This window comes from Dryas octopetala, chromosome 1, assembly GCF_963921425.1.
Source record: "Dryas octopetala chromosome 1, drDryOcto1.1, whole genome shotgun sequence".
Lineage (NCBI taxonomy): Eukaryota > Viridiplantae > Streptophyta > Magnoliopsida > Rosales > Rosaceae > Dryas > Dryas octopetala.
Window position 1 is genome coordinate 1,211,047 of NC_141366.1, and position 17,798 is coordinate 1,228,844.

Below are 17,798 nucleotides of genomic sequence, written 5' to 3' on the forward strand. Positions count from 1 at the left end.
GAGTAGTGACTTATGTAATAGGCTTCAACTTTGTAATTATTTATTGTGATAACATTACACATTTGTAATTAAAGTATATATTATTTTTATTTATTACATCAATATTATTTAATAAATAAGAGCGATAACTAAATGATCATTAACACAAACACCGTAATAAATGTAGGTAGTATCAAAATGAAGAGCAAATAATTATAAAAATTTAACAAACAATTTGGTTTGAAATATATGGTATATCAATTTAGGATTCAAGAACTCTCCAACAAAATCAATTTAAGATTCAAACTTTTCTAACATTTCTTAGGTCGGTTTGGGTTTTGCAAGTGATGATTTGCTTGTAAATTGTAATTAGCAAGAAAAATGATTCATGATTATAATATAATTTATTAATTTTTAAACTTAATAAGAAATCATATTATTTTTTTTTTGGGCAAATGAATAAGAAATCATATAAAAAACTCAATAAGAAACAATATAAACTATATTTGTATTTCTTATTTTTACTCCTCCCGTTATCTGTCTCAGTTTTTTTTTTCTTTTCTCCCCCTCTATATATACGACACTCATAAGCTTGTTCTCAGTTATTTATTTCTTCTCCAATTCTCTGCTTAGCTTTCTCCATTTCTCTCTCTGTGCGATCCCAACAAAACCCTAATTTTGATCGCAGAAAACACAAATTCCCTGATTACTCTACCAAAATCAAAGTTTGACGATCCGATCATCGTCAAACTGCCTAAAGAAAACTTTACCCAGTTCAATTTCCAATACACTTCTAGTTGCCTCAGAATTTTCATCTCGTCAATTCAGGTTTTGCTCTTCGATCAATTCTTGGTTTGTTGGGGATTGATCGGTTTCTATATCAAAGCGGTTCTGATTCGTGCAATGCTTTCAGTTCCAATATGAAGTTGAAGAGGCGGAGGGCGGTTGAAGTGGTCAGTATATTTCCCCAATGGAACCGATTGATTGCATACATATATTTGTTATATATGTGTAATATATGTACACGAATAAAGTTATACTTATCTATGTATTTTAATTCCGAGAAGTTGATGGTTTTGGGTTATGCCGTTCTATTATCTTCTGATTGTTTTATCTTAGTCTCATAAGTTTTGATGTTTCTCAGTGAGTGTTGTTTTTCTTGCAATTGCGTGTATGATTTTTTTGGGCGTCTATTAATTTGTGATGTTCTGTTTGGGTTTTAATAATAGGGATGGAAACAAGAGAGAAATTTCAATTTTTTTTTTTCTCTTACCATTAATTTTTTTTATATCTTTTGGAGTACAAGAATATGAAAATATTCAGTCTATGAAGCGAGATTTTTGATTTTTTTTGTTATCTTTTGCATGAAGAACTGCTGGCAAGATTGGAAAAACTTCATCGTATGACTATTTAGGGTCTTTATTATTTATTAGTTGAAAATAGTTATTTTTCACTTGAATTTCTATTTGTTTGTTGCTGAATTGTATATATTGAGTGGGTGTTTTTGCTCTCTCTCTCTCTCTCTCTCTCTCTCTCTCTCTCTCTCTCTATGGGCGTGTTTACCATTAATGGAACTAATGTGAGACCGGCATAAAATTACAATGAACAAGGAATTTAATCATTGTCTGAGGAGTAAATAGCTAAATGGCACGAGATAGATTAGTTTAACATTAGTGCTTCAATGTCAGGCTGAAAATGCGTGGAAACTAGATAGTTGTTACTGAAAGCACAAATTTAAGGGCATGCCATTTTGTTTAAGACTTTACTATGCATTAGAATAAAGTAAGATTTAGATTCATGAATTGTTTTTAAGCTTCTAATTTAATACTTTCATATTGAGCACAATACAATTTTGCTCAAACTGTTGAGTCAATGTGTTTGGCTGAAAGAGTTAGATGAAAATGGTGAGTCTTTGTATGATCATAACTTCATTATAAGCATCTAATTCGAGATGGCGCTTTTAAGAGTTCATTAATTCAATTTTTTTACCCGCTTGCGTTTGTTGGGGCAATATGAGGAGTTTACTTGACCCTTTCATGTTGAGGTAAATCCAGCGACCTTGATTTTTTCTTTAAATGCAATGTACAAGTGTGGTGCTACTAACAACTTAATTTGTGTGCTTTCTGAAACTATTTCCAGTGTCCCAATTGTTGACACTAGTTCCAACGTTGTTTATTTTCTGTACCTAATTGAATACTGTTATCAACATGAGAAGGGCTAATATATGATATAACAAATTATTATTAGGATTCGCAGTCTTGTTTACACTATGTTGTATATGCATTTTTCATTGTTAACACTACATTGCATTTGGATTTCATTGCACTTGGAAAATTTTATCTTTCACACATGCATTGTCTATTTTGTTTTTTTATTTGTGTGCATCTATCCTGGTGAGATACTAATTTCATATACATGAATTTGGTAATGCGTGCAGAGTAGTAACACTTTTTTTTGGTTTCATTTTTTTCTCAGCCTCCAAAAATTAGATCCTTCATCAACAGTGTCACTGCTGTTCCACTTGAGAATATAGAGGAACCTCTGAAAGGTTTTGTCTGGGAGTTCGATAAGGTGGTATTATAACCTTTACCTGTTATATTGTTATGGTTATTATATGTGGTTTAATTTATGTGCTTTTATTTTTGGCGCAGGGAGATTTCCATCATTGGGTTGATCTTTTCAACCATTTTGATTCATTTTTTGAGAAGCACATAAAATCTAGGAAGGATTTGCAGGTTGAGGATCATTTTCTAGATTCTGATCCTCCTTTTCCAAGAGAAGCTGTTCTTCAAGTTCTCCGTGTTATAAGAATAATTTTGGAGAATTGCACAAATAAACACTTCTATAGTTCTTATGAGGTAAAAATTTCACCATTAACCATGTCAATTTTTGGTGGGTAAATTTTCAGTTGTTTAATTTAGTTGGTCTGTTTTAGTTTCTTTATTTTATATATTTATATATATATTTTTAAAACTATTAACATCTTTTTCTTCTTATTCTATGGGTTACTAATGATGAACATCTGCCCACCCAATTATATTTGGGATAAGGCTTTGTTGAGCTGAGTTGTGATGGTTAACTTCTCTGATCCTCGTGCATTTCATTGCACTGTTCTTTCATCTTTGTTTTAGTCAATTCCATTTGTTTTCATTTCTTTATTCTCTTACCTGTTCACTAGTTTATGTCTTTGGTTCCTATCTAATTGCAGCAGCATCTTTCATCTCTGCTTGCTTGCACCGATGCGGATGTGGTCGAGGCTTGCCTGCAGACTTTGGCTGCATTTTTGAAGAAAACAGTTGGAAAGTATTCCATTAGGGATGCTACATTAAATTCAAAGTTATTTGCTCTTGCACAAGGTTGGGGTGGAAAGGAAGAGGGTCTTGGATTAATTGCTTGTGCTGTACAGAATGGTTGTGACCCTATTGCTTTTGAGTTAGGTTGCACCCTTCATTTCGAGTTCTATGCACTAAATGATTCAACAAATGAAATTCCAGCCACAGAACAACAGATTCAAGGTTTACAAATCATTCATTTACCTAACATCAACACTCATCCAGAGACTGATCTTGAGCTTTTGAGTAAGTTAATTGCTGAGTACAAAGTACCCACTAGTTTAAGATTTTCTTTATTGACAAGATTGCGGTTTGCAAGGGCTTTTGGATCTTTAGCTACTCGACAACAGTATGCATGCATTCGCTTGTATGCCTTCATAGTTCTTGTTCAAGCCAATAGTGATGCTGATGACCTTGTCTCTTTCTTCAACACTGAACCTGAGTTTGTCAATGAATTAGTGTCATTGTTGAGCTTTGAAGATGTGGTTCCTGAGAAAATTCGAATTCTATGTCTTCTTTCATTGGTTGCTCTTTGTCAAGATCGGTCCCGACAGCCTACTATTTTGACTGCTGTCACGTCTGGTGGGCATCGTGGAATCCTATCCAGCCTCATGCAGAAGGCCATTGATTCCGTCATCAGTGATACGTCAAAGTGGTCTGTTGTTTTTGCTGAGGCTCTATTATCTCTAGTCACAGTTTTGGTTTCATCATCATCAGGTTGTTCAGCCATGCGGGAGGCTGGATTTATCCCCACTCTTCTGCCTTTGCTTAAAGATACAAACCCGCAGCACCTGCATTTGGTCAGCACATCTGTGCATATTTTAGAAGCTTTTATGGATTACAGTAATCCAGCTGCTGCATTGTTCCGGGATTTGGGTGGTTTAGATGATACCATCTCTCGCCTGCAAGTGGAAGTGTCTCATGTGGAAAATGGTCCAAAGCAACAAGATGAAGATTCTGATATCATTGGGAGGAGTGCACAAGTAGTTGCAGGAACTTCCACTGAGCTAGAAAACATGCAGCCTTTGTATTCGGAACCGCTAGTTTCATATCACCGGCGATTGTTGATGAAAGCTTTACTGCGCGCTATATCCCTTGGAACTTATGCTCCTGGAAATACTGCCCGTGTTTATGGCTCGGAGGAGAGCCTATTGCCACATTGCTTATGCATAATATTTAAAAGGGCAAAAGATTTTGGTGGTGGGGTCTTTTCACTTGCGGCTACTGTCTTGAGTGATTTAATTCACAAAGATCCTACCTGTTTTCCAGTCTTAGATGCGGCAGGTCTTCCTTCAACCTTCTTGGATGCTATAATGGATGGTGCTCTTTGCTCTGCAGAAGCCATTACATGCATACCACAGTGTCTAGATGCCCTGTGCCTAAATAATAATGGTCTTCAGGCTGTGAAAGATTGCAATGCTTTGAGGTGCTTTGTGAAAATATTTACTTCAAGAACCTATTTGCGTGCACTTACCAGTGATACACCTGGCTCCTTATCTAGCGGATTGGATGAATTAATGCGCCATGCTTCCTCATTACGTGGACCTGGAGTCGATATGTTGATTGAGATTTTAAATGCCATTTCAAAAATTGGACAAGGGGTTGATGCTTCTTACATGTCAACTGATCCTTCGTGCTCTTCTACTCCTGTTCCCATGGAAACTGATGGAGAAGAGAGGAACTTGGTCCTGTCAGATGATAAGGAATCATGCAAAATGGATAGTTCAGAGCAGACAACTGAACCATCTTCTGATTCTATAATGGGGAATGTTGAATTATTCCTTCCTGATTGTGTGAGTAATGCTGCACGTCTTCTTGAAACAATACTTCAGAATGGTGACACATGTCGTATATTCGTCGAGAAGAAGGGGATTGAAGCTGTCCTGCAGTTATTTACCTTGCCTTTAATGCCTCTTTCTGTTTCAGTTGGTCAGAGTATTTCTGTTGCATTTAAGAACTTTTCACCACAACATTCTGCTTCTTTGGCTCGGGCAGTATGTTCATTCATGAGAGAGCATCTCAAATCAACAAATGAAATCTTGGTTTCAGTTGGAGGGACTCAACTTGCCTCGGTGGAATCTGCAAGGCAAACTAAGGTTTTGAAACATCTTTCCAGTCTTGAAGGTATTCTGTCTCTGTCTAATGTTCTGTTGAAAGGGACGACTACTGTGGTTTCTGAGCTGGGTGCAGCAGATGCTGATGTATTGAAAGATCTTGGGAGCACATACAGGGAAATAATTTGGCAAATCTCTCTGTGTAATGATGTCAAGTCAGATGAGAAGATCAATGCTGAACAGGAACCAGAGAGTGCCGAGACAGCTCCATCTAATGCTTCAGGAAGGGAGAGTGATGATGATGCTAATATTCCGATGGTGAGATATATGAACCCAGTTTCTATTAGGAATCAAGCCTTGTGGGGAGGAGAACGTGAGTTTCTTTCAGTTGTTCGCTCTGGTGAAGGTTTGCACCGTCGTAGTCGCCATGGGTTTACACGCATAAGGGGTGGAAGGACAGGCCGGCATTTGGAGGCTTTAAATGTTGATTCTGAATCTTCGTCCACAGTAGCAGAGACATCTACTTCCCAGGATTTGAAAAAGAAAAGTCCTGATGTTCTTGTGATTGAAATTCTCAACAAGCTGGCTTCCACACTACGTTCCTTCTTCACAGCTCTTGTCAAAGGTTTCACATCGCCAAATCGACGTAGAGTTGACTCAGGGTCGTTGAGTTTGGCTTCAAAGACTCTTGGAACTGCCCTAGCTAAAGTATTTCTTGAGGCTCTTAGTTTCTCAGGGCATTCTACTTCAGCCAGGCTTGATACTTCACTGTCAGTGAAGTGTCGATATCTTGGAAAAGTTGTGGATGATATGGTGGCACTTACATTTGACAGCAGACGACGCACTTGTTATACTGCAACGATTAATAATTTCTATGTCCATGGTACCTTTAAGGAGCTGCTCACAACATTTGAAGCTACTAGTCAGTTGTTATGGACACTACCATACTGTATGCCAGCATCAGGTATTGATCCTGAAAAGACGAGCGAAGGAAGTAAAATGTCCCACAGTTCGTGGCTACTTGATACTTTACAGAGCTATTGCCGTGTGCTCGAGTATTTTGTTAATTCTTCTTTACTCTTATCTACGACCTCTGCATCCCAGGCACAGTTGCTTGTCCAGCCAGTTGCAGTTGGCCTGTCAATTGGGCTTTTTCCTGTGCCAAGGGACCCTGAAGCTTTTGTCCGTATGCTGCAATCTCAAGTTCTTGATGTGATACTTCCTGTCTGGAACCACCCTATGTTTCCAAATTGTAGTCCAGGGTTCATTTCTTCCATTGTTTCACTGGTTATGCATGTGTATTCTGGTGTTGGAGACGTGAAGCAGAATCGCAGTGGCATTGCCGGAAGTACAAACCAACGATTCATGCCCCCACCACTTGATGAAACTACTATTACCACCATTGTTGAGATGGGTTTTTCTAGGGCCAGAGCAGAGGAAGCTCTTAGGCGGGTGGAAACAAATAGCGTGGAAATGGCCATGGAGTGGCTGTTTAGTCATCCTGAGGATCCTGTGCAGGAGGATGATGAACTGGCTCGGGCACTTGCTCTGTCACTAGGAAATTCATCAGAAACTTCTAAGGTTGATAGTGTTGACAAGTCTGTGGACGTGATGGCAGAAGAGGGTTGTGTGAAAGCTCCTCCGGTTGATGATATTCTTGCAGCATCAGTTAAGTTGTTTCAGAGTAGTGATACGATGGCATTCCCATTGACAGATTTGCTCGTCACACTTTGCAACCGGAACAAAGGTGAAGATCGTCCAAGAGTTGCATCTTATCTAATTCAACAGCTAAAGCAATGTCCACTGGATTTTTCTAAGGATACCAGTGCGTTGAGTATGTTATCACATGTTATAGCATTGATTCTTTCTGAGGATGGAAGTACAAGGGAAATTGCAGCACAGAACGGTATTGTGTCTGCTGCAATAGATATCTTGATGAACTATAAGGCCAAAGATGAGTCAGGCAATGAGCTTCTTGTCCCAAAATGTATTAGTGCTCTACTGCTTATTTTGGATTACATGTTGCAATCAAGGCCTGGAATTTCTGAAAATATCGAAGATACTCAGACGGGATCTCTGCCTGAATTATCTGGAGAACATGCTTCCTTGTCAATCCCTGCATCAGATACAGAGAAAAAACAGGCTATGGATGCCCATGAAAAAGACTCTAGCACGGCGTTTGAGAAAATATTGGGGAAATCCACTGGTTATTTGACTATGGAAGAGAGTCATAAGGTGCTAGCAGTTGCTTGTGACTTGATAAAGCAGCATGTCCCAGCTATGATCATGCAGGCTGTTTTACAGTTATGCGCTCGCTTGACCAAAACTCATGCTCTAGCTTTGCAGTTCCTTGAAACTGGGGGCTTGGCGGCTCTTTTTGGCCTTCCAAGAAGTTGCTTTTTCCCTGGATATGACACTGTTGCATCTGCTATTGTTCGCCATCTCCTTGAAGATCCGCAAACACTGCAAACAGCAATGGAATTGGAGATTCGCCAAACTCTGACTGGCAATAGGCATGGTGGGCGTACTTCTGCACGAACATTTTTGACATCCATGGCACCTGTGATCTCTAGAGATCCTGTGGTTTTTATGAAAGCTGCTGCTGCAGTTTGTCAGTTGGAGACATCAGGAGGTAGGACCTTCGTTGTGTTATTGAAGGAAAAAGAGAAGGAAAAGGACAAATCTAAAGCATCAGGTGTTGAGGCTGGATTATCTTCTAATGAATGTGTCCGGATTTCTGAAAATAAGGTACATGATGGATCGGGTAAATGCTCTAAAGGTCATAAGAAAATCCCCGCCAATCTCACTCAAGTGATTGATCAGCTTCTTGAAATAGTTTTGAAATACCATTTCCCAAAGAGCCAGGAAGACTGTGTGAATAACTTATCTTCAATGGAGGTAGATGAACCTGCTACCAAGGTAAAAGGTAAATCAAAGGTTGATGAGACAAAGAAATTGGAGTCTGAATCTGAAAGATCTGCAGGATTGGCTAAGGTGACCTTTGTTCTCAAGCTACTGAGTGATATTCTTCTCATGTATGTACATGCAGTTGGGGTCATACTTAAACGGGATTTGGAAATGACTCAATTGCGAGTATCTAATCAACCGGATAGTCCTGGACATGGTGGTATACTTCATCATGTCATTCATCGATTGCTTCCACTTACCATTGATAAATCAGCTGGACCTGATGAATGGAGAGACAAGTTGTCTGAAAAAGCTTCATGGTTCCTGGTAGTTCTATGTGGTCGTTCTGGTGAAGGACGCAGACGAGTAATCAATGAACTTGTAAAAGCCTTATCCTCATTTTCTAACTTGGATAGTTGTTCAACTAAGAGCATCTTATTTCCGGATAAAAGGGTTTATGCTTTTGTTGATTTGGTGTATTCTATTTTGTCCAAAAATTCATCATCCAGCAACTTACCTGGTTCTGGGTTTTCACCAGACATAGCAAAAAGCATGATAGATGGGGGGATGATTCAGTGCCTGACTAGCATCCTTCGGGTGATTGATTTGGACCATCCTGATGCTCCCAAAACTGTGAATCTGATACTCAAGGCTTTAGAAAGCCTAACAAGGGCTGCTAATGCTAGTGAGCAATATTTTAAATCTGATGAGACAAACAAGAAAAAATCCACAGTGTTAAATGGAAGATCTAATGATCATGTAACTGCTCCATCAGCTGATGATAGTGTGGGTCATAATCAGAATATAAGCAGTGAACAGGATGTCAGAGTTGCAGTACAGACTGAACAACGGGATCAAGGAACTTCTCAAAGTGAAGGTAATCCTGATGCAAATCCGAACCAGTCAGTGGAACATGATATGAGAATAGAAGTTGAAGAACCAATTGCTTCTAATCCCCCCATGGAGCTTGGGATGGATTTCATGCGTGAAGAGATGGAAGGTAATGTATTACACAACACTGACCAAATTGAGATGACTTTTCGTGTTGAGAATAGGGCAGATGATGATATGGGGGATGAAGATGATGACATGGGTGATGATGGTGAGGATGATGAGGATGATGATGAGGGAGAGGATGAGGATGAGGATATAGCAGAAGATGGTGGTGGCATGATGTCTCTGGCTGATACTGATGTGGAAGACCATGATGATACTGGCTTGGGAGATGATTACAATGATGAGATGATTGATGAAGATGATGACGATTTTCATGCGGATCGTGTCATAGAGGTGAGATGGAGAGAAGCCCTTGATGGGCTTGATCATTTGCAGGTACTTGGGCAACCTGGAGCTGCAAGTGGTCTTATTGATGTTGCTGCTGAACCTTTTGAAGGGGTTAATGTGGATGACCTGTTTGGTCTACGAAGGCCGTTAGGTTTTGAACGCCGTCGCCAGACAAGTAGGTCTTCCTTTGAGCGATCTGTTACAGAAGCAAGTGGTTTTCAACATCCTCTCCTTATAAGACCATCGCAGTCTAGGGATTTGGTCTCAATGTGGTCCACAGGTGGAAATTCATCCCGGGATTTAGAGGCTCTGTCATCAGGGAGCTTTGATGTAGCTCATTTCTACATGTTTGATGCTCCTGTTCTTCCATATGATCATGTACCAAGCAATCTTTTTGGTGACCGTTTGGGTGGTGCAGCACCTCCACCTTTGACTGATTATTCTGTAGGTATGGACTCATTGCAGTTATCGGGACGGAGAGGACCAGGTGATGGTCGATGGACTGATGATGGCCAGCCTCAAGCAGGTGCTCATGCTGCTGCTATTGCACAAGCAGTGGAGGAGCAATTCATATCCCAATTACGCAGTATGGCTCCTCCTGATACCCCTGCTGAAAGGCAGTCCCAGAACTCAGGGGTGCAGGAGAAACAGCCAGATCTCCCTCCTTTAAATGATAGCCAGGTAGCAGCAGAGCGTGATAACAGCAGCAGTCAACGAAGTGAAGATCAGCATCAAGACAGGGGTGATGAAACAACACATCATGTTAACTCAAGTTCTGAGAGTGTTCCCTGCCAAGAACAAGTCAATCCAGAATCTGTTGGAGAAGTTGCAGGGGAGTGTCTACAGGCACCTGAACCAATGTCAATTCAGCCACCTTCACTCAACAGTACACCTAACGACAGCATGGACATTGGTGAAGGGAATGGCACTGCTAGTGAGCAAGTAGGGCCAATGCCAGAGTTTGCCAACTCGTTTGCAGACATAAGTGCTGATTTACAATGTGAAGAGGGTTCTGAAGTGCCTTCTAATGCCCATGATGTTACGGTGGATGCTGTGGGTTGTGATAGATCTTCAAGAACAGACAGTCAGGTTGGTAATGCATCCACAAATTTCGGCTTGGACTTGCCTAATCCAGGTGATTCTCATACTTCTTTGGTGCCAACAAATGTTGATGTTGATATGAATTGTATTGATGAAGTAAGTCAAACTGGCCATCCCATGCCTGCTTCTGAATATGGAACAGATGAGCCGTCAAGGCAAAACACATTGGTTGCTCCAGAAGCTAATCAGGCTGAACAAATTAGTTTAAATAGTGAGGCTCCTGGTGCTAATGCAATTGATCCGACCTTCTTGGAGGCTCTGCCTGAAGATTTGAGGGCCGAAGTTCTTGCTTCACAGCAAGCTCAGTCCGTTCAACCTCCATCTTATGCACCACCTTCTGCGGATGACATTGATCCTGAGTTTTTAGCTGCCCTTCCTCCAGATATTCAAGCAGAAGTTTTGGCTCAACAAAGAGCCCAAAGGGTTGCACAGCAGGCTGAAGGACAACCAGTTGACATGGACAATGCTTCAATAATTGCTACATTTCCTGCTGATTTACGTGAAGAGGTTTCCATCTGGAACTTTCTCTTTCATGACCTTGGTTGTAGTTGTCTTATATGTGTAGTAATCCTGTATTTTGCTCTTGTTCCAGGTACTTTTAACTTCTTCAGAAGCAGTTTTGTCTGCATTGCCTTCTCCTCTACTTGCTGAAGCCCAAATGCTAAGAGACCGAGCAATGAGTCATTATCAAGCTCGCAGCCTTTTTGGGGGCGGCCACAGGCTAAATAATCGGAGAAATGGATTGGGTTTTGACCGGCAGACAGTAATGGACAGGGGTGTTGGAGTCACAATTGGCCGGAGGGCAGTTTCTGTTATTGCAGATAGCTTAAAGGTCAAGGAAATTGAAGGCGTGCCACTTCTGGATGCAAATGCATTGAAAGCCTTGATTAGGCTTCTACGCTTAGCTCAGGTAAAGCCATGTTCCATTATGGGTGGTTGGAGCATTATTTGGTAGCCGGATAATTTTATACTTCTCTGTCTTCCTTTTAATTTTTAATTATATTTTTAAAAGATTTCTGAGTGTAATGGTATACCATAGATTAAATGACTCAGAATTTTTATTTAACTTTTAAAATACTTCTGAGGTTTAACCACTTCTGCTAAACCTGTAGAATATTGGTATTTTAGTCTTAGTATACCATAGATTATTCCTTACCTCATGTTTTCAATTCTCTCAAAAGTTCTTGTGTCACCGTTCATTATCATCCCTTCTTCTGGCTGGTGGACGTGTCCTCAGCAGAGACACTCAGGATACCTTTGGCATCAATACACACATGCATTCACACACATAGAATCATTAATTGAGTTATGATCTTCTGCTAAATTTGTGGATTTTTTGTTGTTGTTTTGTATGGTTAGCCCCTTGGTAAAGGACTCCTGCAGAGGCTCTTGTTAAACCTATGTACACATAGTGTTACAAGAGCAATTTTAGTTCGTCTTTTGCTCGATATGATCAAGCCTGAAGCTGAGGGCTCAACCAGTGGATTAGCAGCTCGAAATTCCCAAAGGCTTTATGGTTGCCATTCAAATATTGTTTATGGTCGATCACAGTCCTACGATGGTAATTTATCTGATGTGACAACAATTAGGTGCATTGAACTTTTCTTCCATTAACAACTCATTTGTTTTATTTTCATTTTCAACAGGTCTTCCTCTCTTGGTGTTGCGTCGAATCCTTGAGATCTTGACTTACTTGGCCACTAATCATTCTGCTGTGGCAAATATGCTATTCTACTTTGACTTCTCCGGTGTTCCTGAGCCTTTAAGTTCATTAAATATGGACACCAAGAAGGATAAAGGCAAGGAAAAAATCGGAGAAGGAGGGTTTTCACTAAAACCTTCTGGAAATGCAGAGGATGGGGATGTTCCCCTAATATTGTTTCTGAAGCTCCTGAACCGACCTCATTTTTTACGCAGCACTGCTCAGCTTGAGCAGGTATAACGTGCTTTTTGGTGAATCAGTTTTTAAGTGACCTTGGGCTGGAATTTTTTTTTTAATTTTTATCTATACAATTATAAAGTATTAAATCCCCCTTGTTTTGTGTCCACCTCCATACTACCCTGACCAGCATTGAGAGCTTATCTAAATTTAAGATCCAATGGTTTCAGAGTAATTTGATTTTTTTAAATTTCAGAATCATCACCCCTTCTGGACAAAACCCATTACCCACCCTATAACTATTTTGTGCTTGCTAAACATTTAGAATTATCTAAGATGGTAATTAGTAGAGAACATGCGTGTTGCTTGCCACATTTATAGGTATAATCTGGAGTCACGATCTTGCTTTAATCCGTTATTTAATAATGTCCTTCAGCATGATCTTTCTAATGTATTTAAAGTTTAGCACTTTCTCATATTTTGGTTTGTTTTGTTTTGTAGGTCATGGGCCTGCTTCATGTTGTTGTATATACTTCAGCCTCAAAACTAGAGGGCCATTATCAATCTGAAAGGGTGGTTGGGAATTCCCAAGGTTTAGCGATAAATGAAGAATCTGGAGATGGTCAAAAGGGTCCTTCCTTGGAACCAGAATCTGGTCAAGGGGATAAACCTGTTGGTGGTGAATCATCAACTTCAGATGGAAAGAGGAGTACAGATGCATATAATATTTTCTTGAAGCTTCCAGAACCTGATCTGCATAATCTTTGCAGCCTTCTTGGTCATGAGGGGTATTATTAGTTCTCTGATTCTTGCATGCTTTGAATGTCTTTGTTACCTGCATTTCCTTTACCTACATATTATACTGCACTGCTTCCTTTTCTCTTTTTTTTTTTGTGAAGTGTGTAGTAAATGAGGGTCTAATCTGGTCCCATTTACTTGATTAGGCTTTCAGATAAAGTTTATATGCTTTCTGGTGAGGTGCTGAAGAAGTTGGCCTCAGTTGCAGTGTCCCATCGAAAGTTTTTTATCTTAGAGCTTTCAGAACTAGCTCATGGTTTGAGTGCCTCAGCTGTCAGTGAGCTTGTCACTCTCCGGAATACACAGATGTTGGGTTTGAGTGCTGGTTCTATGGCTGGGTCTGCAATTTTACGCGTCTTACAAGCGCTTTGCTCACTCACTTCACCTGGTGCTAATGAGAATTCAGCTTTGGAGGATGATGCGGAGCAGGAGGAGCATACCACCATGTGGAAGCTAAATGTTGCACTTGAGCCATTGTGGCAAGAATTGAGCGACTGTATAACTGCCACTGAAACACAGCTGGGTCAGAGTTCTTTTTGTCCAACCATGTCTACTATAAATATCGGGGACCATGCACAGGGTTCTTCTTCCTCATCTCCTCTCCCTCCTGGCACCCAGAGACTCCTGCCTTTTATTGAGGCATTTTTTGTTTTGTGTGAAAAGCTACAAGCAAACCACTCTATTTCACTGCAAGATCATGCCAATGTGACTGCAAGAGAAGTCAAAGAGTCTGGTGGAAACTCAGACCCCTCAAGTACCAAGTGCCACAGCTGTGGCGATTCTCAGAGAAAGCTTGATGGTGCTGTCACATTTACAAGGTTTGCTGATAAGCATCGCCGGCTTTTGAATGCTTTTATCAGACAGAATCCAGGTTTGTTGGAGAAATCCCTTACTATGATGCTGAAGGCACCACGGCTAATCGATTTTGACAACAAGAGAGCATATTTCCGGTCAAGAATTAGGCAACAACATGAGCAACACCTCTCTGGTCCGCTGCGAATAAGTGTTAGGAGGGCTTATGTTTTGGAGGATTCTTACAATCAGTTGCGGATGCGTCCTACTCAGGACATGAAGGGACGATTAAATGTTCAATTCCAAGGGGAAGAGGGTATTGATGCTGGTGGTCTGACACGAGAGTGGTATCAATTACTATCAAGGGTTATATTTGACAAGGGCGCTTTGCTTTTCACCACTGTAGGAAACAATGCAACTTTCCAGCCGAATCCTAATTCTGTCTACCAGACTGAGCATCTTTCTTACTTTAAATTTGTGGGCCGCGTGGTAATTCTTTTGGACTATTGGGGTTTTTGAGACTGGTTTTATGATATTGCTCTGTCTGGGTTAAGATTTCTTTTTGACTTTTGCTCCTTTAATATCTTATGCAGGTTGCAAAGGCACTTTTTGATGGGCAACTTTTGGATGTTTATTTCACTCGATCCTTCTACAAGCACATACTTGGTGTAAAGGTGACTTACCATGATATAGAAGCGGTGGATCCTGATTACTACAAGAATTTGAAGTGGATGCTGGAGGTTAGTGGGCTTTTGAACACAACCTGATTTTTTTCTAGTTCAGTGCTGGTTGGGGATGGGTTTGGTTTTAGGTTGATATCTTATTATTTTATCTAATGAATTTGTCCTTGTGGTTCTTCTGAAGTTCTGTTTTGTGCTAGTTTTTGCATTAAGTCTCATTTTTTTATTCTCTGCATCTTTCCTTCCTTTTTTTTTTTCCCTCCAGAATGATGTGAGTGATATTCCTGACCTGACGTTTAGCATGGATGCGGATGAAGAAAAGCATATTCTTTATGAGAAAAACCAGGTTTGTGAATGTCAACTTTCTATTTTTATGTGATTTTTATTATTTATTTTCTTTAGTTTTGCTTTTGAACACTTTCTTAATGTCAAACTGATTTTTATTCGAATTTAAATTAAATATTTGAGTTCATAGGTTTGGCTAATGTGTGCTTGTTTGTTGTGTTGTCTGGTTTGTGTTTTCCTTTCTTGTCTTCCACCCTCTTCTGGAATAGGTTACTGATTATGAGCTCAAACCCGGAGGAAGAAATATTAGGGTTACAGAAGAAACTAAGCACGAGTATGTAGACCTTGTAGCTGAACATAACTTGACAAATGCTATCCGTCCTCAAATTAATTCTTTCCTGGAGGGGTTCAATGAATTGGTCCCAAGAGAACTTATCTCTATATTTAATGATAAAGAGCTTGAGCTACTTATCAGTGGTCTTCCAGAGATTGATTGTGAGTTCAATTTTGTATCAGCTTATTTAATAGATGCTGTTCTTTTGCTTCTGTTGAGGTATCTGAATGGTGGCATTGGTCTTGCAGTGGATGATTTGAAGGCCAACACCGAGTACACTGGCTATACAGCAGCATCTAATGTTGTTCAATGGTTCTGGGAGGTGGTTAAAGGTTTCAACAAGGAGGACATGGCAAGACTGCTGCAATTTGTGACTGGAACATCAAAGGTAAGTAGATTTACCACAAAAAAGTGTTCTGTACTTAGGCAGTTAGGCTTGTTCATGACTGCAACACGGGATTTTTTTTTTTTTTTTTCTGTTGCTAAGAGCTGTAAGGGTTTTGTATTTTTTTTCTGCTATTTGTATGCCCCCCTTTTTTTCTGCCCATCCTCATTCCCCAACAATTGATCCCCATCTCTTTTTATTGTTTAGAACTTTATTTTCCCCACTTTATATAAATAAAGTGACATGTGGCTTGCATGCTTTTTACCTCCTGCATTTTGGCCTTGCTATCAGTTGTCTGTAGCCTCTACAGTATCAATATGATTTTCCTGCGAATATGGTTTGACAATGCACCTCTTGTTTCATTGAATTTTGTCACTGTACTATGATAGGAGATGGAAAAAAGTTATATTTTCTCAATGAATACTCACATCATGTCTAGTTAATGCTTTAAATGTTGTATGCTTGCAAAGTGATGTGTATGTATGCAATTTTCGTACTCTCATTTATTTGCTCTGACCATTTATGTGGAGATGTGGTGTTTTTGAAATGATTCAGGCTTTTGTTTTGTTCGAAGTGCTTCAGATATTTGTCCTGTTTTCTGTTGTGACAGTGTACGAGTCTCATAACAGGATTGACAGATTTAATTTCTGTTTTTCAGGTTCCATTGGAGGGTTTCAAGGCTTTGCAAGGCATCTCGGGTCCTCAGAGGTTTCAGATTCACAAGGCATATGGAGCTCCTGACAGGCTGCCCTCTGCTCATACGTGGTGAGTGTAAACATAATTGGCTTTTGCCCCCATCTTAACTAGGGGGAAAAAATTGGTTTTTTGCTTCACATGCTTGATGTTTCTGATGCAATCTTATTTGTTCTCCAGCTTTAATCAACTAGACCTTCCTGAGTATACCTCCAAGGAACAACTTCATGAACGCTTGATGCTTGCTATTCATGAAGCTAGTGAAGGATTTGGCTTTGGTTAACAGAGAGGGTCATAGAGAATATTGTTACCCCAGCACACCAGTCATCTGTCTTACAGTTACCATGTACATGTCAGTTAGACGTCCTTTTCCTCAAATTATATATTTCCTAATTATTCTAATTATGTTCCGCTGCTGCTAGTAAACAATAGTTGATTCAAGTTAATTTCATTACAATTTATGCTTTTCATCTGGTCTCTATCCTGCTTTGCTTTTATCTTTAGTCACGGTTGATCTGCCATTACATTGTGACTGATACACACATTGCATGTTCACATATCTGATTGATTGTTAAGTACTGACCGATCTCTTATTCTTTGTGCAGATGAAAGAACCGGTTCTGCTTTGAAGCTTTCGGAAATGTTACGACTTTGAGGGGATTTTGTAAAGAACTTTGAAAGCGTTATCTATTTATTGGAGGCCGGCGAACGAAACGATATGCTTTTATCATCAACTCAACTCATCAACTGTATACAGCAGATGGTCATTTAAACTTTTGCTGGCTCATGTGGGCTCCTCAGTGACAATGGCTTGAAAGTTTTAATTCTTTTGTGAATTCTTTATGTCAGAAAATTGGAGAGCCTACAAATGTTGATAGAAAATCTGTTTTATTGTTTATATTAGATTTCTTTATGTTATGAGTTATTATGGCCGAACTGCCCTTTTAGATTAGTCAGTTTCACTTTCTCCGACCTGGAAGTTGGTAATAAGATAAGCCTAGGAATATTATGTATATGTAGTTGAATCAATTTTCGATTTCTTAATCATTTAAAGGAGAGAGAATGTGATTCCAATTTTGCTCTTCATTTTTTTTTTCTTTTTCAGCCACCTGAATATTTCTGAAATTTAAACCCTAGATAATTATTTCAGAAGGTTGTGGAAAATGAAATTAGATTTTTTGGCCTGAAACCTCAATTGGCCTTTTATCATTTAGTTGATTGATCTAGTAATGCAAAGTGTACATGAGATGTACCATATGTTGCTAGACTGACCATGAGATGTAGCAACACACATT

General features: G+C 39.6%; 1 protein-coding gene across 3 annotated transcripts; it reads left to right on the top strand.

Moving 5' to 3' along the window:
• Window positions 1–593: 593 nt before the first annotated feature.
• On the top strand, window positions 594–17,577 carry UPL1 (LOW protein: E3 ubiquitin ligase-like protein). Of its 3 annotated transcripts, XM_086230196.1 has the most exons (17): window positions 594–932; window positions 2,455–2,550; window positions 2,631–2,837; window positions 3,188–10,691; window positions 10,800–11,164; window positions 11,250–11,567; window positions 12,017–12,218; window positions 12,304–12,593; window positions 13,038–13,324; window positions 13,481–14,615; window positions 14,720–14,866; window positions 15,072–15,152; window positions 15,361–15,586; window positions 15,674–15,813; window positions 16,469–16,575; window positions 16,684–16,855; window positions 17,109–17,577. In XM_086230196.1, the coding sequence occupies exons 1-16, from the start codon at window positions 900–902 to the stop codon at window positions 16,784–16,786; spliced, it is 11,241 nt and encodes a 3,746-aa protein (XP_086086322.1). In that variant the 5' UTR covers window positions 594–899; the 3' UTR covers window positions 16,787–16,855; window positions 17,109–17,577. The 3 variants fall into 3 exon arrangements, with proteins under 3 accessions (XP_086086322.1, XP_086086320.1, XP_086086321.1); XM_086230194.1 differs by having other exon boundaries at window positions 3,188–11,164; XM_086230195.1 differs by having other exon boundaries at window positions 3,191–11,164.
• The last annotated feature ends 221 nt before the right edge of the window (window positions 17,578–17,798 follow it).